This window comes from Rhinoderma darwinii, chromosome 6 (genome assembly GCF_050947455.1).
Source record: "Rhinoderma darwinii isolate aRhiDar2 chromosome 6, aRhiDar2.hap1, whole genome shotgun sequence".
Taxonomy (NCBI): domain Eukaryota; kingdom Metazoa; phylum Chordata; class Amphibia; order Anura; family Rhinodermatidae; genus Rhinoderma; species Rhinoderma darwinii.
The window spans coordinates 64,668,365-64,694,948 of record NC_134692.1 but is presented as its reverse complement, the minus strand read 5'-3'; the positions used below and the strand labels follow the sequence as shown (position 1 = coordinate 64,694,948).

Sequence of the window (26,584 nt, the reverse complement as noted above, 5' to 3'; positions counted from 1 at the left end):
AAGTACCAGCCAACTAATCCCCCACGATAGTGCTCATACTGCCGAAGCAGTAGTGTGGAAGAAAGCTAAGGCTGGTGTAATACAATGGCACCCAGCTGTCAGCTGGAGCAGCAGTGTAAGTGAGTCATTGGATTGTCAGACTCACTCGGGACGATGCAGGACCCGACATGCACGCCGCGCCCGGGATCGGGGCAGCAGGACACTACTCCCGCAATGGGCAGAACAGCAGTGTGACAGACATCGTGCGGTGGGTTAACCGGCGCCGGTCAGCAGCCACAGAAGCAGGTAGGTGAAGGATGGGTGGCGATGAGGCAATGACTGGGTTAATTTTGTAATTTTTTTTCCTTTATACACTGGGCAGTGACAGGCGTCTTGGTGAACAGGAGGCTGAATGAGGCACAGGGGACTGGATGTGGCACGTAGGCTGTTATAGGTGCCAATCAGGCATAAGGCGTTTGCACAGGAGGCTGGATGCAGCACAGGAGGCTGCCAAACTTATGATGGGGCACCAAGGGTACTGTTCTGTGGCGCAGATGGCTGGTGATATAGGGCACAGATCACCTATATAGGACACAGGCCACATGTACCCCATATAGGGCGCAGATCACCTATATAGGACACAGGCCACGTCTACAGGACAAGTGTATAGGGCACAGTAGACTGGCTTCTGGGTGATCCAGGGGTTAATTTATTTACTTTTATATATTTTTCCTTACAGGGTAACTATACAATCTTCAATGGCTCTGTCTCTGATCACTTCCTGAGAGAAGTGAATCGGAGACTACACTAAACTCCCCCCTCCAACTGACATACTAAACTGCGATTGGTCCATCTGCACTGATGGACCAATCACAGCGATCGCCGGCTGGGGACTGCTGTGATTGGTCCTTGGCCTGAATCGCTAGTTACTATGCTGTCACAGACAGCTGTCTTTCTTAAACTCCTGCCGCACATCCCGGTGCGGCGGCAGTTTAAAACGATCACATAACTGTACGTGGAGATGCGGGAACAGACAGCATTCCATGACGTACAGTTACGTGAAAATGTGGGAACGGGTTAAAATGTACCAGGAACCCTTCAATAAAAATTCACTACTAGGGGATATAAGCCTGGGCAAACTTGTCACTGAAATGGTCTATAAAGGGCATAATTTTAAACAAGTGGTCAAGACTGGTAATCTCAGTGTGGGCACTGCGCATTATAATGTAGGCACCTCAAGATCGCTTCAAAGCGTGTTCTGGACATGGCCATGCAGTGTTTTGGGGTGTGGTACAATATATCCGAGCACCTGTAGAACCTAATGCTCGGCTTCTTCAACAGCCTAATATTCAATACAATTGGCCAAAATGTTACCATCTCCGCTACATCTATGGGTGTCCTCCTGTGGGGTTTAGCATAAATTTAACTGGGGTTTTGGGATATAAATGGTCGGGTTTATTGATCGGGGGTACAACAATTTTGGGGGGTCATCCAAATGGATTCGGGGGCCGCTTCAGTGGCAGTTTTTGGACGTTTTCTCACCTACTAGCGGATGAAAAGCAAAGTAGTGTCATCCTCACTAGCTGACTCAGTGTCAGATGCCGGAAAGGCGTAGAAATTTTCTACTAAAAAATGACAGGCGTACAAATTGCAATAAAAATTACTGGCGTACAAATTCTTTTAAAACATGACTGGCGTAAACATTGTACACAAATAATTATTGCCGTACAAATTCTGTACTGAAAAATGGCAAGCGTAAAAATTATGAAGTTGATCACAGGGAGGTAATTACTGGGAGATGATGGGGGTGATGACGTGAATTGTTAACGTACAATTTATATGCTAAAAATTGATAACTGGTGTACAATTTAGGTACTAAAGCGTAATAACTGGTGTACAATTTTTGCACTACAAATTACGTTGGTGATCACAGCGAGTTGATCACAGGTAGATGATGGGGGTCAGTGGCGTAACTACCGCTGTAGCAGCCATAACAGTTGCTACGGGGGCCGCGGCATGAGAGGGCCTGTACCACCCGGCCCAACACATAACATTAAGTGCCGGGCAGCATGGGCCCCCTTATTCCCGGTGGCGTCGCTAGCACCGGGCATCCGGACGACTGCCACGTTCAATTGTATCTGCGTCCTTAGAACGCAAAGACAATTGAACACTATTGCAGAGCAGGGAGCTAGCTCCCTGCTCTGCCTTTTGCTAGGCTACAGGCCACGTTAGGCCTGCAGCCTATAAGACGCTGGGACAGGATCTTTGCACAGGCCAGCGTGATGACATTATCATCGTGTCGACCTACGCAAGGGTCATGTCTCAGGCTGCTGTAGAGCAGCAACGTTTGTCGGGGCTTTATTTGTTTGAGGTGGCACTATGTACAAGAGGGGACTTCCGGGGCTGTGAGGCACTACGTACAAGGGGGGTATGTGGCACTATCTACATGGGGGAGTATGTGGCACTATCTACATGGGGGGCTATGTGGCACTAACGCACTGTATACAAGGGGGGCTATGTGGCACTATCTACAAGAGTCGGTATGTGGCACTATCTACAGGGGGGTATGTGGCACTATCTACAAGGGGGGTATGTGACACTATCTTCAAGGAGGTTAAGTGGCACTATCTACAAGGGGGTATGTGGCACTATCTACAGGGGGTATGTGGCACTATTTAAAAGGGGAGCTGTGTGGCACTATCTACAAGGGGGGGGGGGCTATGTGGCACTATCTAAAAGGGAGAATGTGGCACTTTCTACAAGGGGTATGGCACTATCTGCAACCGGGTATGTGGCACTATCTACAAGGGGGTTATGTGGCACTATATACAAGGGGGAGCTATGTGGCACTATCTACAGGGGTGTTTCCCGGTGCTATAAGTTTCGGGTCAGTTTTTTTAATAACTATTATGACTATGAAATAACATAATTAATTGATAACACATGTTATAATATCCGTTCTGAACTGTTTGTTACAGTTTTCGTAACCCTGTAGATAAAGGTTAATAAGAGTAGACTGGTGGCCTAGCTGTCTTTTTACATTGCACACAGAACTGCTAAATGTTCATTGTCGGGAGGGCAGCGGATGTGGGGGTGGAGAGGGTGTTGGTTGCGGGGGAGGGGGTCCCAGTACAAAGTTTGCTATGGGGCCCAGTCTTTCCTAGTTATGCCCCTGATGGGGGTGATGACATGAACGGATCACTGAGGTGATCCCAGGGCGATAATCGGTTTGATCGCAGGGGGAGTGAGCACAGGGGGGAGAGCACAGGGGGGTTGATCACAAAGAGAATGGGGGTGACCAGACAGGGATGATGGGAGTAAACACCGGTAAGATTAGTACTGTGGGTGATACTGGGAAAATCATGAGGCTTATCACAGAAAAACAAGTACTTTTTGCATATCAATCTGCTCTGCTGTTGACAAGTGCCTTCACTAACCATCATATAGACTCAACATCAGCATTGACTGACCAATTACAGCGATTGCCGGGACGGGACCGTTCTGATTGGTCCCCCAGCAGTTAGTGATTGGCTGCTGTCGATGACGGTTTAAAGCGGTGCCGTAACTATATGGCAATTTGCGCTAACCGCTTTCCACCCATGACATAACTGTACATAATGTGGTGGGAAGGAGTTTTTATGCCATAACCCGGAGTGAAATAAAAACACATAAATAGTATAATATAAAAATGATTTGTTATATCTTTTGATGCACCCCTTGTTTTAGGTTACCGCTTAAAAATATGGATCTAAAATACTGACCAAACCTGTATTGTATGAAAGTGGGCTAAGCATATACTCTCTAAATTGCAGAAGGTATGCTCTCCTGTATCTATGGGTTCCACTGTAGTCTGTATACTGCATAGTGGTTTAGAGTTTTTGTGCATGCTGTATGGAGCCACTCATTATGACTATGGCACACCCTTTTCTTGCTAGTTTTATTATAATATCCTTGTTTTTCCATCTTGCTGACCAAGTTGTGCAGTTATGTATTATTCTTCCTATTTAGTGGAGGCTTATAGATGTGGTTGTGTTTTTCATACACTTTAGGCCTGATTCACACAAACGTGTTAAACGTCCGTGGGACGGCCGTTGAAACAGCGGCCGTCCCACGGACCTATGTTATTCAATGTGGCCGTTCACACAGTCGTTGTTTCAACGGACCGTGTGAAGGGTCAGTGCGAAAATAGGACATGTCCTATGTTTTCACACATCACGCATCCCTCCATAGACTCTCAACTATGGGGGATGCGTGACATCGCGTCCCGCAGCGCTGAGCACGGATGCACCTCGGACGTGAAAAACTGCAGGTTTTCACGTCCGAGATGCGCAGCGCTCGCGTGAATCATGCCTAAGTGTTCATCTTTTCAGCTACATTTAGTACCTCATGCAATGTTAATGATTACCACTTATTAGACATAATAAGCCACTCATTATGACTATGGCACACCCTTTTCTTGCTAGTTTTATTATAATATCCTTGTTTTTCCATCTTGCTGACCAAGTTGTGCAGTTATGTATTATTCTTCCTATTTAGTGGAGGCTTATAGATGTGGTTGTGTTTTTCATACACTTTAGGCCTGATTCACACAAACGTGTTAAACGTCCGTGGGACGGCCGTTGAAACAGCGGCCGTCCCACGGACCTATGTTATTCAATGTGGCCGTTCACACAGTCGTTGTTTCAACGGACCGTGTGAAGGGTCAGTGCGAAAATAGGACATGTCCTATGTTTTCACACATCACGCATCCCTCCATAGACTCTCAACTATGGGGGATGCGTGACATCGCGTCCCGCAGCGCTGAGCACGGATGCACCTCGGACGTGAAAAACTGCAGGTTTTCACGTCCGAGATGCGCAGCGCTCGCGTGAATCATGCCTAAGTGTTCATCTTTTCAGCTACATTTAGTACCTCATGCAATGTTAATGATTACCACTTATTAGACATAATTTCAAGCTCTGTGCTGCCATATACCACCATAGTTATAGACACATTGAATATCAATAGAAAAAATATATGAGCTGTGTTTTTCCTTTCACATATACATGTCTGCAAATTATTTATAGAATGCTTCATTTTTTATAGAGATAGTGTGTGTATTTATATATTTTAGATTCATAATATAAGAACAAATAATTACCATAATTTCCATGTTATTTTTCCACATTGTAAAAACTTTTAAAACATAATAGTTTTTGTATGGTATCTGATTTTCCTTCACTCATTCATTACCGTAATTAACATTTTTGCAGGGACATTTGACTCAGCCCTTCAACCTTTCACTACATCCATTTGCCATGCTTACTGCTCCTCAGGCAGCAAAACATGCTTTACAGCACTGTAAGTACATAAAACTGTATTACAGATTACATGTGATATTTTAGAAGTATGGCCAAGAGGAAAAAACATTTACTTTAGTGTGCAGTTTAAAAAAAATATAATATATATACTACTCGTCCTCCTCAATGAATTAGAATATCATCAAAAAGGTAATTTATTTCAGTAATTCAGTTCAAAAATCGAAACTCATATATTATATAGATTCATTACACACAGAGTGATCTATTTCCAGCATTCTTTTCTTTTAATGTTAATGATTATGGCTAACAGTTACTGAAAACCCAAAATTTAGTGTCTCAGAAAATTATAATATTATATAAGCCCAATTTAAAAAATTATTTTTAATACCGAAATGTTGGCCTACTGAAAAGTATGTACAGTATATGCACTCAATGCCTGGTCGGTGATCCTTTTGTATGAATTACTGCATCAATGTGGTGTGGCATGGAGGCGATCAGCCTGTGGCACTGCTGAGGTGTTATGGAAGCCCAGGCTGCTATGATAGCGGCCTTCAGCTCGTCTGCATTGTTGGGTCTGGTCGTCTCTCATCTTCCTCTTGACAATAACCCATAGATTCTCTATGGTGTTTAAGTCAGGCGAGTTTGCTGGCCAATCAAGCACAGTGATACTGTGGTTATTAAACCAGGTATTGGTACTTTTGTCAGTGTGGGCAGGTGCCAAGTCCTGCTGGAAAATGCTGCGCCGTTCCTCTGCTCAGCCGGAAGTGCTGGCTGTTCAAAGGCACGAAATGTTGCCTCTCATAGCCCCTTCATCCTTCTACTCCCTCTGAATTCATGTTATGCCTCAATCCCCATGCTCCCTGATGGTTACACATAGTTGACAACAGTCCAGAATTTACACAGATAGTCCCAGCAAATTATTGTCCCAGGAATTGTCCAAGCAGCTGCTACATTCAATTGTATCTGCATCCTCAGGACGCAGATACAATTGAATACTATGGCAGAGCAGGAAACTATCCTCTTCCTGCTCTGCCATTCACTCCTCCTGGAGCGGAATCCCTGACCAAAGCATTGCCGACGCTCTGGCCAGGGATTCCGCTGCAGGAGGTGCCCCTGACATCACTGCCCTTATATCGACACTGAAGTCAGGGGCTCCCTCTATGAGCAGAATCCCCGCCCAGGGCATCGGCAACACTTTGGCTGGGGATTCCAGCTCTCCAGGAGGAGTCCCTGACTTCACTGTCCATATAAGGGGAATGTCAGGGGCACATCCTGCAGCGGAATTCCCGGCCACAGCATTGTCGATGCTCTGGCCGGGGATTCCGCTCATAGAGGGAGCAACTGACGACGTCATTGTCCATATATGAATAGTGAAGTCAGGCGCTCCTCCTGAGTGTTGCCGACACTACTGGGGGAGACCATGGCATCACTGTTCCTGTATGGATAGTGAGGTCAGCATCTCTTCCAGGAAAGAAATTCCTGACCAGAGCATCGGCAACGCTCTGGCTGGGGATTCCTCTCCAAGAGGGAGCCGCAATGGCTCTATCTACAGGGAGGTGGCGTGGGTGTGGTGCTGTGGCGCTATCTACAAGTGGGTTTGTGGCACTATCTAGAGGGGGAGTGTGTGTGGCATTATCTACAGGGGGCTGTGTGGCATCATCTACAGGGGGGCTCTGAGGCATCATCTACTGGAGCTGTGTGTCATCTACAAGGAGGCAGTGTGGCATTATCTACAGGGGGGCTGTGTGGCATCATCTACAGGGGGCTGTGAGGCATCATCTACTGGAGCTGTGTGGCATCTACAAGGAGGCAGTGTGGCATAATCTACAGGGGGCTGTGTGGCATAATCTACAGGGGCTGTGTGGCTCTGTCTACAGGGGGGCTGTGTGTCTCTATCTACAGGGGGCTGTGTGGCTCTTTCTACATTGGGTTGTGTAGCACTATCTACAGGGGGCTGTGTGATATTATCTACAGAACCCACTGTGGCACTATCTAAAAAGGGGATGTGTGGCACTATCTACAGTGGGCACTGTGGCATCATCTACAGGAAGCAGTGCATGGCAATATCTACAAGGAGCAATGTGTGGCAATATCTACTGGGGGCAGTGTGGAGCACCATTTACAGGGGGGCAGCGTGGCAATATCTATACATCATTATAACTGCCATCATCCCTATATATAACCCTCATCAGCCCTGTATATAACTCCCATCATCCCTGTATATATGCTCTATTCACACGACAGGCTTCGAGTGTCGGCTATTTTGGTCCGTTTTTCTCGGTTGTTTTGACCCGTTTTGCATCAGTTTTTTTCCCCTGTTAGTTTTAAAAACTGATGAATTTCATTTGTACATTTTCTGCCACACACTTCCCTCTGTAGATAATGCCACACACTGCCCGCTGTAGATAATGCCACACACTGCCCTCGGTAGATAATGCCACACACTTCCCTCTGTATCTAATGCCACACCCTGCCTCTGTAGATAATGCCACACACTGCCCTCTGTAGATAATGCCTCACACTGCCCTCTGTAGATAATGCCACACACTGCCCTCTGTATATACTGCCACAGCCCCCTGTAGGTAATGCCACAGAGACCCCCTTGTAGGTAGTGCCACACAGACCCTCTTGTAGATAGTGCCACACAAACCCTCTTGTAGCTAGTGCCACCCAGCCACCCTGTAAGTAATGCCATACACAGCCCCCCTGTAGGTAATACCACACAGCCCCCCTGTAGGTAATGCCACACAGCCCCCTGTAGGTAATGCCACACAGCCACCCCCCATAGACGGCACCCCCCCTGTGGGGGACCGCTGCAGGAGATGTCCCTGACATCAATGTCTATAGATGGACAGTAGAGTCAGGGACTTCTCCTGCATCGTAATTACCGACCACAGTGCCGGGGATTCCGCTTCAGATGTCCCTGATGTCACTGTCCATATATGGACAGTGAAGTCATGGTCTTCTCCTGGAGCGGAATCCCCAGCCACAGCGTCGGCTGGGGATTAGGGATTCAGCTCCTAGAGGGAGCAACAAAATACCCTTTTCCTCACATGCACTTCGCACTGTTAGGAGGAGAAGAGAGCACAATGCACGGCCGTCACTGGGATCACATCTCCTTCCTCGCAGGCTTCTTGCAGGTCGGGCTGTAGGCGGAGCTAACTGTGGTGTCCTCTCAACTGTGCCTCGGACACCATGTTCTTATATCTATTGAGCGAGGACGTGGTGTCCAATCAACTTTGCCTCAGAAATCACGTGGTGTCAACTGTGCTTCGGACACCACGTTCTTCCCGATTTATATATAAGCTGATGGGTGGTATATACAGAGATGACGGGGCATATACAGGGATAATGGGGGTTATATACAGGGATGATGGGCTATATACAGGAATAATGGGGGTTATAACCAGGGATGATGCGTTTATATATGGGGATACTGGTGGTTATATACAGGGATGATGGGGTGATATAGAGGGATGATGAAGTTATCTACAGGGATATAACTTCCATCATCCCTGCATATAACTCCCATCATCCCTATATATACCAGCCAGCAATCATCCCTATATATAACCCCCACTATTCCTGTATATAACCCCAATCATCCCTGTATATAACCCCATAATCCCTGTATATAACTCCCATCATCCATGTATACAGGGATGACGGGGGCTATATACAGGAATGATGGGTGTTATATACAGAGATAATGGGGTTATATACAGGGATAATGCTGGTCAGGCCCGCCATCAGGGCAGTACAATGATTAAAAAAAGGGGCCCACCCGCTTTTCAGCTACTTTGAATGAGGGCCCCAGCGTTAGTGACTTGGAGAAAGGAAAGGACCCTTCAATGTAATAGGGCCCGTTCCTTACTATGAAGTAACTAACACAGGGGTCTTGAGAGGACTTACAGAAGGGGAAGATGCTGCATGTAAGCAGAAGCTCCGTGTGGAGAGATCCCGCCCACCAAACAGGTTCTTCTCCACACAGCCGACTGGACCCTGCAGGCTGGTGACTGTTTCTCCCCTTTCCATCCTGCTTTGCATCCCTCCTGACCCCACTTGAAGAACACAGTATATAAAGTACAGTATGGTAATAAAAAAAAAATAGTTTCCCTAGCGTTTTTATGCAATTTTCGTAATCGTGGCAAAAACGGCGCAGTTTTGACACGATTATATAAAAATCATGGCAAAACCGCGTGATTTGTGCCGTGATTATGGAAATTGCATAAAAAAAAGGTACAAAACATGAAAAAAGTGTTGTTAGGCTATTTTGTCACAGTGTGGTCAAATCCAAATTTTGCTGCGATTTTGCAAAAATTGTGGCAAAAAAATGGGATTTGACCGCACTGAGTAAATTGAGTAATGCCTTATTCAGACGGCCGTGATCGGTCCGTGATATACAAAGCGTGTATTGGCTGTATTTCCCGGACCGACCGCAGTTCAGGGAGCCGGACTCCTAGCATCATAGTTATCAGTGATGCTAGGAGTCCCTGTCTCCCCGCGGGAATACTGTCCGGTACTGTAATCATGTTTTCACTACGAGCCCGGGTACAGTATTCCCACGGGAGGCAGGGACTCATTGACACCTATGATGCTAGAAGCCTGGCTCCCTGAACTGTGGTCGGTCCAGGAAATACGGGCGACACATGGTCCGTATATCACATACCGAACATGGACGTCTGAATGAAGCCACTTCAGACGTAGTGGATTTGTCTCCTTTTTCTGGTGTGGATTGAGCACTGAAAATTCACTACAAATTACAATATAAGGCTATATTTAGACGAACGTGTGTGAAATCGGCCATGATTAACGTTAGTTTTTCACGACCGTTTTGCACCCGTTCGGGACCTGTTTTTACGGATCCCTCATAGACTTGAGGGATCTGTGAAAACTGACAAAAATACAACATGTCCTATTTTTTCATGGGCCCTTCACACGGACCCTTAACCCCTTTAGGACACAGCCTGTTTTGGCCTTATGGACACGGATGATTTTTTCAAATCTGACATGTGTCACTTTATGTGGTAATAACTCCGGAATGTTTTTACCTATCCAAGCGATTCTGAGATTGTTTTCTCGTGACATATTGTACTTTATGTTAGTGAAAAACAGTTTAACTCTTTCAGCACCATGGACAGTGACTATCTCCTGACGTCGCGTACCGATAATTTTTTTGCCGGGTTCGGCCAAAACGAGTTCGGCCGAACCCGGTGAAGTTCGGTTCGCTTGTCCGGCTTCGCTCATCGCAAAGACATTCCGTTTGGATGGTCGGAAACAGAAAAGCACGTAGTGCTTTTCTGTTTACATTCATCCTTTTGACAGCTGGTGCGCTGTTTCAGTCCGTTCGCACAGAAGTGCTTCCGTGCAACCTGCGTGGTTTTCACGCACCCATTGACTTCAATGGGTGCGTGATGCGCGAAATACGCAGAGTTATTGAACCTGTCGCGCTTTTTGCGCAGCAGACAAACGCTGCGCAAAAAGCACGGACTGTCTGTACTGCCCCATAGACTTGTATTGGTCCATGCGTGCCGCGTGAAAACCACGCGGCCCGCACGGACCGAATACACGCTCGTGTGAATCCCCCTTAGTCTACGAGGGCCTCATAGGCTTCCATACATGGCAGACCCGGAGGCCGTTGCTTGGCCTCCGGATGCCATCACAAGCATCAGCAGCCCCCACGATTGCATGGGGGCTGCTGACGTGCTACAAACCCCCTACATGCGGAGATCGCAATCGAGCCCCGCATGTAACGGGTTAATTGCCGAAATCAGCGGCGATGAGATGCTGATCGGCAACACTGCAGTGTCAGCTGTCGGGGACAGCTGATCTCCATGTTCCCGATGCACACCTTGTCGCCGACAGTGTGCATCGGGAACGACACAGTGACTTCCTGTCACTCTGACAGGAAGCCTATCAGGACCAGCCGAAGGTTGGTCCTGATGGGCTTCCGTCCATGGCAGACATTGTTTGGCTTCCGTTTGCCATACTAACTATCGGCAAACGGCGCGATTTCGGACCGGGGTCTGCCGATATGCTAGAAACCCCTAAAATTTGGCGATTGCAACCGAACGCCGAATTTAAGGGGTTAATTCGCCGAAATCAGCGGCAAAACCTCATGCATATGCAGCATAAAAAAATCTGAATGGAATTTTGGACATGCAGAATTGTAACGTATTTCACCCTTTAGAGTATGTTCGCACGCACTGTTTTCAGACGTAATTCGGGCGTTTTACACCTCGAATTACGCCTGAAAAAACGGCTCCATTACTCCTACAAACATCTGCCCATTGTTTTCAATGTGTATTATAGTGTTCTGTTCCCACGAGGTGTTATTTTATGTGTCGCTGTCAAAAGACGGCGCGTAAAATATGCCCGTGAAAAAGAAGTGCATGTCACTTCTTGGGACGTTTTTGGAGCAACGCGAGTTGCTACAAAAACGTCTGAAAATCAGGAGCTGTTTTCGCCTGAAAACAGCTCCGTATTTTCAGATGTATTTTGCTACTGCGTGTGAACATACCCTTAGGCTGGGTTCACACGACCTATTTTCAGACGTAAACGAGGCGTATTATGCCTCGTTTTACGTCTGAAAATAGGGCTGCAATACGTCGGCAAACATCTGCCCATTCATTTGAATGGGTTTGCCGACGTACTGTGCAGACAACCTGTAATTTACGTGTCGTCGATTGACAGCTGTCAAACGACGACGCGTAAATGGACTGCCTCGGCAAAGAAGTGCAGGGCACTTCTTTGCCACGTAATTTGAGCTGTTCTTCATTGAACTCAATGAAGCACAGCTCAAGATTTACGAGCGTCTCCGAGCGTCTCAGACGCCTCGTAAATTACGAGGAGGAGCATTTACGTGTGAAACGAGGCAGCTGCAAACAGTCTGTCTTTTCACACGTAAATGCCTCTCATCGTGTGAACATACCCTTAGGCTGGGTTCACACGACCTATTTTCAGACGTAAACGAGGCGTATTATGCCTTGTTTTACGTCTGAAAATACGGCTCCAATACGTCGGCAAACATCTGCCCATTCATTTGAATGGGTTTGCCGACGTACTGTGCAGACGACCTGTAATTTACGCGTCGTCGTTTGACAGCTGTCAAAAGACGACGCGTAAAATTACAGCCTCGTCAAAAGAAGTGCAGGACACTTCTTGGGACGTTTTTGGAGCCGTTTTCTCATAGACTCTATTGAAAACAGCTCCAAAAACGGCCGAAAAAACGGCACGAAAACGCAGCGAAAAACGCAGCGAATAACGTGAGTTGCTCAAAAAACGTCTGAAAATCAGGTGCTGTTTTCCCTTGAAAACAGCTCCGTATTTTCAGACGTTTTTGGCTCAGCGTGTGAACATACCCTTACAATGCAAATTGTTAATATACTGAAAATCCCTAGCAAAATCTGTCAGGCTATAGGCATCAAAACCGCACGTAAACGCAGGTAAATTCGCAGGTAAAATCCGTACCTAAGGCATAATTCACACAAGCGTAATACACAGGGATGATGGGGTTATATACAGGGATGATGGGTCTTATATACAGGGATGATGGGGTTATATACAGGAATGATGGGGTTATAGACAGGGATGATGGGGTTATATACAGGGATGATGGGTGTTATACACAGAGATGATGGTGGTTATATACGGGGATAATGGCGGTTATATACAGGGATGATGAACGTTATATACAGGGATGATGAGGTAATACACAGGGATGATGGGGTTATATACAGGTTATATACAGGGATGACAGAGTTATATCATCCTTGTGTATTACCCCATCATCCCTGTATATAACCCCCCTCCCCCTGTGTGATTATTACTGGGTGCGTGTGAAAGTGCAGGGAGCTGAGTGACTGTAATTAGAGCAGGGAATAACCTGTGAACATAGGGGGGCGTGGCAGTATGCAAATAGCTGAGATGATATGGAGGAAGGGGACGATGACTGTAAGCTGTCTTCTCAGATGCAGCAAGGGATCATGGGTATGGTTGGTTACAAGACAGGAAACAGTCAGGACCAGAAGCAAGAGATGTAAACAAACAGAAAGAGCAGGAGTGACGATTGAGATCAAACAGAAACTGGTTAGAAGGTTAGTAGGGGGTTTTAGGGAACGCAAACCAAGGCTGGGGGACACGTTTACATAAAAGTCTATGGGTATTATGGGGATAATCGAGCCCGCAACTTTTTAGACTTCAAAAGAGAGAGCCACATGCATACATCTCCATGGGTAGAATTTCCAAAAGGTCATCAGGGGATCTCTGTTGTGTGGTGTGGGGTCCCAGTCAGGGCCGCCATCAGGAATTTCAGGGCCCCCTACAGCTAAATTTTCTGGGCCCCCCTACCAGAACCAGAACTATATCATGGTACCCAGGGCCGCCATCAGGGGGGGTATTAGGGGTACTGATGTGAGAGGCCCGGCCAAACCTAATTGAAAGGGGGGCCTGGCAAACTGCCGCGACTTGCCTTTGGTAGAAAAAAAACAGGCCCCTGCAATGGGGCCCATTTTTTTCACCAAAAGAATGTCGTGAGCTGCGGGCCCCCCTTTCAATTAGGTTTGGCCGGGCCTCTCACATCAGTACCCCTAATACCCCCCCTGATGGCGGCCCTGGGTAGCATGGGGGTCGTCATGGGGGCCGTCAAAGACCGCCGCTCGTGCGACCGATCGCGTGCACCCGCAAACTCCCGCGCATGCGCACCCGCGACCGCCTGGAACCGCGCACCGAATTTTGAGGCAGATTTTGACCTGCCCACACTATCTTGCCGCGTTTTTTGCCCACGGCGATTGAGGACAGCAGACAAAAAACGCAGGGAAAAATGCATTTTCTGCCTCCCATTGACTTCGATGGGAGGTCAGAGGCGGAACCGCGGCATGAAAGGACGTGCTGCTTTTTCTTTTTTCCGCGACTGGCTCCCATTGATTTCAGATTAAATCAATGGGAGGCGGTTTTGGAAGTTGTTTGGTGCTGATTCTGACGCAGTGTCCGAGTCAATATCAAAGGCCAAAAACTCTGTGAACTGGGCCTTATTGTTAGGGCTTATTCAGATGAACGTGTAATACATCCGTGCAACGCGCGTGATTTTCACGCACCTCGCACGGACCTATGTTACTCTATGGGGCCGTTCAGACTGTCAGTGATTTTCACGCAGCGTGTGTCCGTTGCGTAAAACTCACGACATGTCCTATATTTGTGCATTGTTCGAGCATCACGCACCCATTGAAGTCAATGGGTGCGTGAAAATCACGCCCAACACTTCCGCAGCCGTATAAACTATGAATGAAAACAGAAATGCACCACGTGCTACAAACATACAAACAGAGTGTCATAATGATGGCGGCTGCGCGAAAATCACGCAGCCGCGCATCATACGCTGCTGACACACGGAGCTGTTATGGACCTTTTGCATGCGCAAAACGCCACGTTTTTGCGCGCGCAAATAGCACACGCTTGTGTGAATCCGGCCTTAGGGTAGGAACACACTCGGCATGAACGCTGCAGATTTTATGCAGCACATTTTATTGTGGATAATCCGCAGCGTATTACAGTCGCAGCAGAGTGGATGAGATTAGAACAAATCTCATCCACACGCTGCAAAAAAAATGGACCTGCCGTGTGGCTTTTGGCTTTTTAAGTCGCAGCATGTCAATGTATTCTGTGGAATCGCTGCTCCTCTGTTGCGGAAATGCTGCGGTTCTGCCGCAAAAATCACAAATGAGAAAAAATAAAAAGGCACTTTTTTAAATTTATAAAAAAGTTTAGACTTGCTCCGGCCGTAGTCCTGGTGACGCAATCCTCTATTCTTAGCGCAGCCCCGCCTCCTGTCATGACGTTTCATCCCATGTGACCGCTGCAGCGGTCACATGGTCTACAGCGTCATCCCAGGAGGCGGGGCTACGTTCAGAAGAGAGAGATGCGTCGCCAGGACTACGGCCGGGGCAAGTCGAAACTTTTTTTTCCCTGCAGGATTCCCGCAGCGGACATGCCTCACGAAACCTGCGCCACTATTTGGTGCGGTTTTGCGGGCAGAATTCACTGCGGCTACCGGGGCGGATAAGCTGTGGAGTTTTACTCAGCATATCCGCCTAGTGTGTTCCTTATGTTTTCGCTCCTGGAGCTGCTGCCGGTCTCTAAATAGGCAGTTGGTCCAGTAGAATTTGGAATTATTTTTTTTTGTGAACCAGCTTAAAAAAATACAAAACTTTTGTGTTCGGGCCTATTCACATAACCGTTCGCTTCCGTTCCGGGGTTCCGTCTGAGGTTTCCGTCGGGTGAACCCCGCAACGGAAAGTGAAAGTGACAGCACAGCTTCCGTTTCCGTCACCATTAGCGCAGTCGACTACGCTATTGATTCCGTTCGAAAACCAGCCAGAATGGTGACGAACGGAAACCATTAGCGATGTTTCCGTCACCATTGAGATCAATGGTGACTGAAACGGAAGCTGTGCTGTCACTTTCCGTTGCGGGGTTCACCCGACGGAAACCTCAGACGGAACCCCGGAATGGAAGCAAACGGTGATGTGAACAGGCCCTAACACAAAAGTTTTGTATTTTTTTAAGCTGGTTCACAAAAAAAAATAATTCCAAATTCTACTGGACCAACTGCCTATTTAGAGACCGGCAGCAGCTCCAGGAGCGACATCATAAGGGACACACTAGGCGGATATGCTGAGTAAAACTACACAGCTTATCCGCCCCGGTAGCCGCAGGGAATTCTGCCAGCAAAACCGCACCAAATAGTGGCGCAGGTTTCGTGAGGCATGTCCGCTGCGGGAATCCTGCAGGGAAAAAAAAGTTTAGACTTGCCCCGGCCGTAGTTTAGGTGACTCTCTCTTCTGAACGTAGCCCCGCCTCCTGGGATGACGCTGTAGACCATGTGACCGCTGCAGCAGTCACATGGGATGAAACGTCATCACAGGAGGCCGGGCTGCGCTAAGAATAGAGGATCGCGTCACCAGGACTACGGCCGGAGCAAGTCTAAACTTTATCAATTTAAAAAAGTACCTTCTTTTTTTTTCTCATGTGTGATTTTTGCGGCAGAACCGCAGCATTTCCGCAACAGAGGAGCAGCGATTCCACAGAATAAATTGACATGCTGCTGCTTAAAAAGCCAAAAGCCACACTGCAGGTCCATTTTTTTTTGCAGCGTGTGGATGAGATTTGTTCAAATCTCATCCACTCTGCTGCGTCTGTAATACGCTGCGGATTTTCCACAATAAAATGTGTTGCATAAAATCTGCAGCGTTCATGCAGAATGTGTTCCAACCCTAAGGCCGGATTCACACAAGCGTGTGCTTTTTGCTCGCGCAAAAAACGTGGCATTTTGCGCATGCAAAAGGTCCATAACAGCTCCGTGTGTCAGCAGCGTATGATGCGCGGTTGCGTGATTTTCGCGCAGCCGCCATCATTATGACACTCTGTTTGTATGTTTGTAGCACGTGGTGCTTTTCTGTTTTCATTCATAGTTTATACAGCTGCGGAAGTGCTGGGCGTGATTTTCACGCACCCATTGACTTCAATGGGTGCGTGATGCGCGAACAATGCACAAATATAGGACATGTCGTGAGTTTTACGCAGCGGACACACGGACACACGCTGCGTGAAAATCACTGACAGTCTGAACGGCCCCATAGAGTAACATAGGTCCGTGGGAGGCGCGTGAAAATCACGCGCGTTGCACGGATGTATTACACGTTCCTCTGAATAAGCCCTAACAATAAGGCCCAGTTCACACAGTTTTTGGGCCTTGATATTGACTCGGACACTGCGTCAGAATCAGCACCAAACAACTTCCAAAACCGCCTCCCATTGATTTAATCTGAAATCAATGGGAGCCAGTCGCGGAAAAAAGAAAAAGCAGCACGTCCTTTCTTGCCGCGGTTCCGCCTCTGACCTCCCATCGAAGTCAATGGGAGGCAGAAAATGCATTTTTCGCTGCGTTTTTTGCCTGCTGTCCTCAATCGCAGCGGGCAAAAAACGCAGCAAAAAAACGCGGCAAAAAAACGCGGCAAGATAGTGTGGGCAGGTCAAAATCTGCCTCAAAATTCTTTAAGGAATTTTGAGGCAGATTTTTTTTCTGCCTGCAAAATACTTTGTGTGAACAGGGCCATACATAAACAGCACTTTGACACACTTTACTCACCGTGTCAGAAGAGCTGCTGCTCCCACTCCAGTCCTCTTCAGGCGAGGTCCTTCAGGCGAGGTCTTCCAGGCGAGGTCTTCGGTCCAGACGTCCAGTCCTTCACCTCCAGCCAGGCTCCATGTAAGTTGGGTCCATCTGTGTCCGCGGGTGCGCGCGCTTCGTTCGCGGGTGCGCGCGCGCTTCGTTCGCGGGTGCGCGCGCGCTTCGTTCGCAAGTGCGCGCGCGGCCGATCGCGGGTGCGCGCGTGCTGTCGAGGCTGCGAACGTGCGTGCTGTTGCTTCTGCGAGCGCCCGTGCTGTCGCGGTTGCGCGCTTTTGCCGGGTGCGTGCTCGGACGGTCGCGAGTTTGCGGGTGCGCGTCATCGGTCAGCGGTGTTTGACGGCCCCCATGAGAGGGGGGGCCCGCAGCTCACGACATTCATTTGGTGAAAAAAACGGGCCCCTTTGCAGGGGCCCGTTTTTTTCTACCAAAGACAAGTCGCAGCAGTGGCCGGGCCCCCCTTTCAATTAGGTTTGGCCGGGCCCCTCACACCACTACCCCTAATACCCCCCTGATGGCGGCCCTGGTCCCAGTGGTGAGCAGCCTATACATTGCCCATATAAATAGGGACTTCCTAAGGTGGTGAAGGCCCTGGGGCATGTGCCCCGTCTGTCCTCTCTTTAATCTGGCCCTGATTAGCCAAATAATAGTGCGTGAAAATGGTTCTTACAAGGGCTGTAGAAATTGCTGTCAGCACACTGAGGCAGTCCTTGCATACCCTTGAGGAAGGGGAGGTGGTGTTGCGTGGTCTGCTGTTTGTTGAATATAGAGGACTTGAGTAATAGCCTAAATGACTGGATAGCTGTGGATTGTGTACAAAGAAAATAAAAATCTCCTGATGTTAGAATACAGAACTTTGTTTCATATTTTAACACACTCGGAGATGTGACATTTGCTTTATTATTATTGCTTGGTCTGATATACAATTTACTTGAAGTGTTATAGACATGTCTATGGAAGGTTTTGCTGTTCACAGAGCTGAAGAGTGGTACTGCAGAAAAGAAAAACAACATTTTCCAAGACAATAAATAATATTCCTAAATTGTCTACGACATAAAAAAATATTGTTATAATATGATAGCAACATTCAATTGTATGAAATTAGGTACATGATTCTCCTCTAGGTGCCAGACTATGGAATTCCTCTGGCAGAAATGAAACTATATCCTTACAAGACCAGGATTTGGACTCAGATCTACATGTAGTAAGTAACAGAGCACTGACTATGATTTATGCACAATTATTTCTGCAATATACATATATAAAAAGTCAGATCCAGAAGTATTTGGACAGTAACACAATTTTCATGATTTAGTCTCTATACATCACAATGGATTTGAAATAAAGCAATGAAGATGTGTGTCACGGCTTGGGGTGTGGACCCACTGGGCCGCACTGCTTAGCGGGATAGCAGCTGGCCAAACAGGTATTATGCAATGTCTATAGTTCTGAAAGGGTACCTGAGGCAATGTAGACAGTAGCGGTGGATTCAGGCTAAGATGAGGCTCCGACAGCAGACAGACACCCGGCGCAGTGCAACAAAATAGATGCAGCGAAGGGCACAACACGACTCCAACTCTTGAAGACACAGAAGCACAGTAGCACGGGATACAGGGTACAGAAAGCAGGAACGGGAAACACTGGGAACTGGAAAACACTAGGAGACCATTTGCAAGGACAAACTTAAGGTAACACAACAACGCTCAGGCAAAGATCGAGAGGGCAGAGCCCCTTTTATAGTCCAGAGGCATTCTGGGCTAATTGCAGCTATTCTGCAAATGTGCACGTACTGGCCCTTTAAGGCCGTGCACACGCCCTGCGGTAGACAGTGTCCGGACCAGGAAGTGAGTGCCGGCGTCTCCCAGGAGGGAGATGCCGCCAGTAACTCGCTCGTCCATGGCTGCGGCCGTCAGAGGTTAAGTCAGGACGACGGTCCGCGGCCATAGACGTTACAATGTGATTGAAGGGTAGACCTTCAGCTTTAATTCAAGAGCTTTAACAAGTATAATTTAACCAGAAATTACAGTAATTTTTACATAGTCCCTCCATTTTTACGGGCTCAAAAATAATTGGACAAGCTAACATAATTATAAATATAAGGATTATTTAAAATACTTAGATACAAATCCCTTGCAGTCACTGACTTCCTGAAGTCTGGAACCCATGGACATCATTAAATGCTGAGTTTCCTCCCTTAAGATGCTTTACTAGGCCTATTACTGCAGCCGCCTTCAGTTGCAGCTTTTTTGTGGGTATTTTGTCTTTCAGTTTTGTCTTCAGCATGCTCAATCGGACTGAGGACTGACTTGACTATTGCAGAATATTCAATTTCTTTGCCATAAAAAGCTCTCGGGCTGCTTTAGCTATATGTTTTGCATTATTATCTATCTGTACTTTAAAGTGCTGTTTTGCAGCATTCGACTGAATCTGAACAGAAAGTAAAGCTAAATACTTCAGAATTCATCCTGCTGCTTCTATCCACATCATCAATAAACACCAGTGATCCAGTTCCATTGGCAGCCATAAATGCCCATGCCATAACGCTGCCTCAATGCCTCCAATATCTTTGACAGGTGAAGCAGTATGCCTCGAATCATGAGCCCTTGCCTTCCTTCTCCATGTTGCTCTCTACCCATCATTCTGAGACAGATTCGTCAAGGTATCATCTGTCCTAAGAATCTTGTTCCAGAACTGGGCAGCTTTTTTAGATGTTTTCTAGCAAAGTCTAATCTGGCCATTCTGTTATTGAGTGTTACCAGTGGTTTGAATTTTGAGATAAACCCCCTGTATTTACATACATGAAGGAGTCCCTTGATTGTAGACTTTGACGATGATACTCTGGCCTCATCGAGAGTGTTCTTGACTTGGTTAGATGTTGTGGAGAGGGTTTTCTTTACCAGGAAGAATTGGGTGATCATCCGCTTTAGTTGTCTTCCGTCGCCACTCATAAAGTTTCTGCTTGCTCTTCTTTTTGGTCTCCTTCACTTGCATTGACTGCATTTTAGAGTTCCCATAAACAGTTACAAAATACAAATTCAACACTGGGAATCAATTCCAGACCTTTTATCCTTTTAAATTGTCGTTCAATAATGGGGGAACTCGCCACACCAGGCCATAAAACTGCTTGTCAGTCAATTGTCCAATTACTTTTGAGCCTGTGAAGATGGAGGGAGTTTAAAAATGGCAGTAATTCCTAAACAGTTAATGTAATATTTTTGTTAAACCCTTGAATAAAAGCTGAAAGTCTACACTTCAATCACATCTTAACTGCTTTTTATTTCAAATCCATTGTGATGGTGTAGAGATGTTAAATTATGAAAATTGTGTCACTGTCCAAATACTTCTGTATGTGACGTTAGATGTTTTAGGCTGGAATACCTCTATTATGTTCAGCTAAAAATGCCTTATAATAACAGTTGTCAGCAAGAGTTGCTCGTATAGATCAGCTCTCCATTCTGGCTCATAGAGAGTGTCCCTTATAGGGCACATGAATTGGGGTTGTGCTGCTATGATAGCCCTCACTATTGAAATGAGCTGTGTGTCCAGTGTCTTCTCACAACAACTTATTTAATTTTTATGGCCCATATTTAGAAAAGACATGTTTGCACATTAAATTTCTATGGACAGAGTATCAAAATGTGCACTATTTCATGATTAAAATGAAGGGAGTTACCCGTAAATAGTTGATGACCACCTGCAGCTTCCCAGGTGAAACATGTTGATTTCTCGATCATAATCTTTGTTATAATGAGCATGTATTTGGTAAAGGCCATGACATAACTTGTGTTGTATGCCACTCATCTTTTTTTTACATGCTTGTAAATGATTCCGCCTTGCTTTATTATAGGGACAGGAAAGAGATGAAATGTCAACTGAACTTGAATCTGAAAAAGATACTGAAGATACAGCTGACGACATAAATCCATGAAGACCTAAAGAAATTCATACCTGAATTATATTTAATAATTTCTTCCTATATATTTTCTCTCTACACATTGGTACAAAGTATTTTTAACCCCTTCACAACTGCCATACGACTATATACTTTTCCAACTGCCGATGCCCTGTGCAGTTGCCACGTGTATAAACGTTGACAGCCTTGAACGGGGTTTAATGATTGCAGTGCTGATTCAGTGTGAGCAGCGTTGCACTCTCATGTCTGCCGGGGTTTTAAAAGCCCCGGACTACACCCCAGTCTGTAGATAGCGCAGGACCCTGTGCAGATAGCGCTACCTAAGCTCCCTCTAGGAGCGGAATTCCCGGCCAGCTCTCTGGCCGGGGATTCCCCTCCTAGAGAGAGCCCCCGACGTCTCCCAGTCCTGCTGTAAATAGTGCCCCCCTTGTATATAGCAACCCCCCCTGGAGATAGCGCCACCTAAACTCCCACTAGGAGCGGAATCACCGGTGTCAAATCGCTCTGTGCCGGGGATTCCGCTTCTAAAGAGAGCCCCTGACGTCACTGTCCACCGTCAGGGGCTCTATCTGGGAGCGGAATCCCCGGCCGACAGTCTGAACAGGGATTCCGCTACTGGAGAAGCCCCTGGCATCACTATCCATATATGGACAGACGTCAGCGGCTCTCTCTAGGAGCGGAATCCCCGGTGTCAGATCGCTCTTTGCTGGGGATTCCGCCAAAAGGAGAAGCCCCTCGTGTCACTATCCATATATGGACAGTGCTGTCAGGGGCTACTCCTGGAGCGGAATCCCCGGCCAGATGGATTCCGCTCCTACAGGGAGCTACAGTGGTGCTATTTACAGGAAGGGGTGCCAATTATGGGGGGGGGGGCTGATACATACAGGGGGAGTGGCACTATCTACAGGGGAAGTGACGCTATCTGCAGGGGGTGGCGCTATCTACAGAGAGGATGTTGCTATCTACAGGAGGTGGCGCTATATACAGGGGGGTGGTGCTATATACAGGGGGGAAAGTGCAAACTGCAGGGGGAGGTGCTATCTGCAGGGGGAATGGTACTATCCACAGGGGGTGGCACTATCTGCAAGGGTTTGCTCTATCTACAGAAGGTGTGGTTCTGTCTACAGGGGGTGCTATATACAGGGGGTGTGGCACTATTTACATGGGCACTGTGGAATTATATGGGCACTACCTACAGATGACCCTGGGGTGCTATCTACATGGGCACTGTGTGTGGCACTTTGGGCACTATCTACAGTGGGCAACTATCTACAGTGGTATTGCGTCACTATCTACATGGGCTCTGTGGTGCTTTCAGATGGCTGCGACAAAAAAAACCCTAACAAATAAAATTCATAAATTTTTTTAAGGTGCATGAGAAAGTGGATGGCAAATGTCAGAGAAAAACGGTCAGACGGCCAGGAAATGGATTAAAATTTTGAGACACATTGATGCAAAACAGCCATGAAAAACTGACAGTTGAACTGTTGCTAACTGCCCTTTTTTTCACGTTGTGTGAATATAGCCTTATAGACCTCTCATCCGCTCACAGCGATCCAGGGTGACAGTATATATATATATATATATATATATATATATATATATATATATATAAAAATACAAAAAAGTGTTTTTTTTCACATTTTCTGCTCATAATAAAAATTTAAAACATGGAATTAATTAAACTAATCTAGAAAATGAAAGCCTCATAAGTCTTGTAAAAATGGTTGTGATATTCAAAGCGTTTGCGAAGACATTATCGTTTAAAGAAGTGCATATCAGAAATGTAAAATTTGACCTGGGTTAAGGATGACCAGTCTAACGGTCTACTGACAAGTAATCATGACTCAACTATTTGTATTAGGAACAATTGATGTTTCTCTTAAGGATCTTGATATAGAGAATGCGTAGGTTTCTGGTCTTCTCTTTGGCCTCACGCACACGACCGTGCCCATAATTACGACCCGTAATTACGGGCACGGCCGGCCACGGGCAGCTGGCCGTTTTTACGGGCCGTGCTCCCATTATAAAGTATAGTAGCACGGCCCGTAAAAAAAAAAATAGGACATGTTCTATATTTTTCAACGGCACGGCACCTTCCCGTAAACAAACGGGAAGGTACCCGTGGCCAATAGAATTCTATGAGCCCGTAATTACGGGCCATAATTACGGGCATTTTTACGTTCGTGTGCATGGGGTCTTTATTTGTTGTTTTCGTTGTATTAATTTCTATGTATACATCCTATAGGCCCCATGCACACGACCGTATTTTTTCCCTCACGTAAATACTGGCCGTAAATACGGGTCCTTTGTCACACGTTTTTAACCCATATTTAACCCGTATCTACAGATCTGTGCCCTTAAATACGGGTCCATTGTCACCCGTATTCCACCCGTATTTACAGACCGTAAAAAAGGGGGGCTGGAAAAGATGTCACAATCATGTCCAAACCCCTTAAAAGGGTCACATGATCGCTCAGATGCCATTTTCTCTGCTTCTCTTTATTCAAATATTGAAATCCCCTGACATTGCCTAGCAAGGCTCCCTGAAATAGGACGTGTTCTATATTTTTCAACAGCCCGGGCACCTTCCTGTACGCAAACGGGACGGTACCCGTGGCCAACAGAAGTCTATGGGCCCGTAATTATGGCCCGTAATTACGGGTGTTTTTACGGTCGTGTACATGGGGCCTACAGTGTAATCTTAATATGCTATCCTAAGGTCCAATAGATAATGTCTATACATATGGATACATATTTTTAACAATAAATGTGATTAGTAACAACTTCTGGTTTCTGTGCATTATCTGGAATATTGTACAACTTGTTGGTGGGTGATCAATCACATACATTATGTTTTGTACACATATCATAGAGGCAGCCCATGCGGTTGCTATGGAAGCGTAGACCTGTTTATAAGGGTCTCTTACAGATCACAAGATATCAAATGCCTTGATAGGATTTAAAGATACACTATATGGACAAAAGTATTGGGACACAAGTTCAGTACATATATACAGCACCAGAACCAACCTCAGTACATATATACAGCCCTAGAACAAAGCCCATACATATATACAGCACTAGAACCAAGCCCATACATATATACAGCACTAGAACCAAGCCCATACATATTTACAGCACCAGAACCAACCTCAGTACATAAATACAGCACTAGAACAAAGCTCAGTACATATATACATCCCCAGAACCAAACTCATTACATACACTACCGTTCAAAAGTTTAGGGTCACTTAGAAATTTCCTTATTTTTGCAAGAAAAGCACAGTTCTTTTCAATGAAGATAACATTAAATTAATCAGAAATACACATTGTTAATGTGCTAAATGACTATTCTAGCTGCAAACGTCTTGTTTTTAATGCAATATCTACATAGGTGTATAGAGGCCCATTTCCAGCAACCATCACTCCAGTGTTCTAATGGTACATTGTGTTTGCTAACTGTGTTAGAAGGCTAATGGATGATTAGAAAACACTTGAAAACCCTTGTGCAATTATGTTAGCACCGCTGTAAACAGTTTTGCTGTTTAGAGGAGCTATAAAACTGATCTTCCTTTGAGCTAGTTGAGAATCTGGAGCATTACATTTGTGGGTTCGATTAAACCAGACATGGGCAAACTACGGCCCGCGGGCCACATACGGCCCGTTAGGCTTTTTAATCCGGCCCGCCGAACTTGTCCAAGATATATCCGTCCTCAGCAGCTGCTAGTTCGCGCAGGAGGACGGATATATCCGTCCTGTGATCGCGCGGGTACTGACAGTTTACCCACGCGATCAGCGGCAGGAGCACGGCTGTTATACACAGCCTGGCTCCTGCTGCAACTGCCGGAATCGAAGCACGCGCCGATTCCGGCAGTTTAACCCATTAAATGCCGCTGTCAACAGTGACAGCGGCATTTAATGTGTTTGACAGAGGGGGGAACTCCCTCTGTCTCCCGATCGGCGCCCCCGCAAACAAATCGCGGGTCGCCGTCGGGTTTCCATGACAGCCGGGGGTCTAACAAAGACCCCCAGGTCTGTCTTCAGCATCTGCCTGTTAGGCGATGCCAGAGGCATGACCTAACAGATTGCCTGTCAGTTTTACACTGACAGGCAATAATGCTTTGGTATACGAAGTATACCAAAGCATTATATATGCGATCGGCACATCGCATAGTGAAGTCCCATGGTGGGACTAAAAAAAAAAAAGTAAAACCGTTAAATAAAGTTTGTGAAAAAAAAAATAAAAAAAATTACAGTCAAAGTCAAATAAAACTACTTTTTTGCCCCAAAAAGTGGTTTTATTTAATAAAACGGTCAAAACAAATCACACATACACATATATGGTATCCCCGCGATCGTAACAACTTGACCAATAAAATGAACACATTAATTAAACCGCCGGATGAACGGCGTCCAAAGAAAACGCAAAAAACAACGGCAAAATTCTCTCTTTTCTCCCATTCCCCCCATAAAAAATAAAATAAAAGTTCATCTATAAGTCCTATGTACCCCAAAATAGTACTAATGAAAACTACACATTGTCCCGCAAAAATCAATCCCACGTACGGCCACATCGACGGAAAAATAAAAAAATTACGCCTCTTGGAACGCGGCGATGCAAAAACAAGTAATTTTTTTCTAAAAGGGTTTTTATTGTGCAAACGTAGAAAAAACATATAAAACCTTTACACATTTGGTATCCCTGTAATCGTGCCGACCCGGAGAATAAAGTTAACATGTTATTTATGCTGCATAGTAAACGGCGTAAATTTATAACGTGAAAATTAATGCTGGAATAGCTGCTTATTTTCAATTCTCTCCTAAAATAAAGTTGATAAAAGTTAATCAATATGTTATAAGCATCTAAAAATGGTACAATTACAAAACACAACTCGTCCCGGAAAAAACAAGCCCTTATACAGCTATGTCGACGGAATAAAAAAAGAGTTACGACTCTTGGAATGCAACCGTGAAAAAACAAAAAATAATCCTTGGTCATTAACGTGCAAAATGGCCCGGTCATTAAGGGGTTAATGTGGCGCGTATTTCTCTTTATTTCACTTTAATTTTCACTTCGTTTCACGTCACCATTAAGCCCTTCGGTTTTCAAAGAGTACAATATCAGCCGTCACTTTGCCACGAAGCATGCAAACTATGCTAGCAAGCAGTCAACACAAGAACGGGCGGCTACTGCTCAGAGGTTGG

At 46.1% G+C, this 26,584-nt stretch overlaps 1 protein-coding gene across 3 annotated transcripts in view; it reads left to right on the top strand.

The window, feature by feature from the left end:
- The window catches only part of C6H2orf80 (chromosome 6 C2orf80 homolog), a 53,600-nt gene extending 31,373 nt beyond the window's left edge, over positions 1-22,227 (top strand). For all 3 annotated transcript variants that reach the window (XM_075829896.1, XM_075829894.1, XM_075829897.1), the window contains 3 exons: positions 5,232-5,319; positions 18,588-18,667; positions 21,311-22,227. In XM_075829896.1, coding sequence (XP_075686011.1) covers positions 5,232-5,319; positions 18,588-18,667; positions 21,311-21,391 — 249 coding nt within the window. In that variant the 3' untranslated portion in view covers positions 21,392-22,227. The remainder of the gene's footprint in view (positions 1-5,231; positions 5,320-18,587; positions 18,668-21,310) is intronic.
- The last annotated feature ends 4,357 nt before the right edge of the window (positions 22,228-26,584 follow it).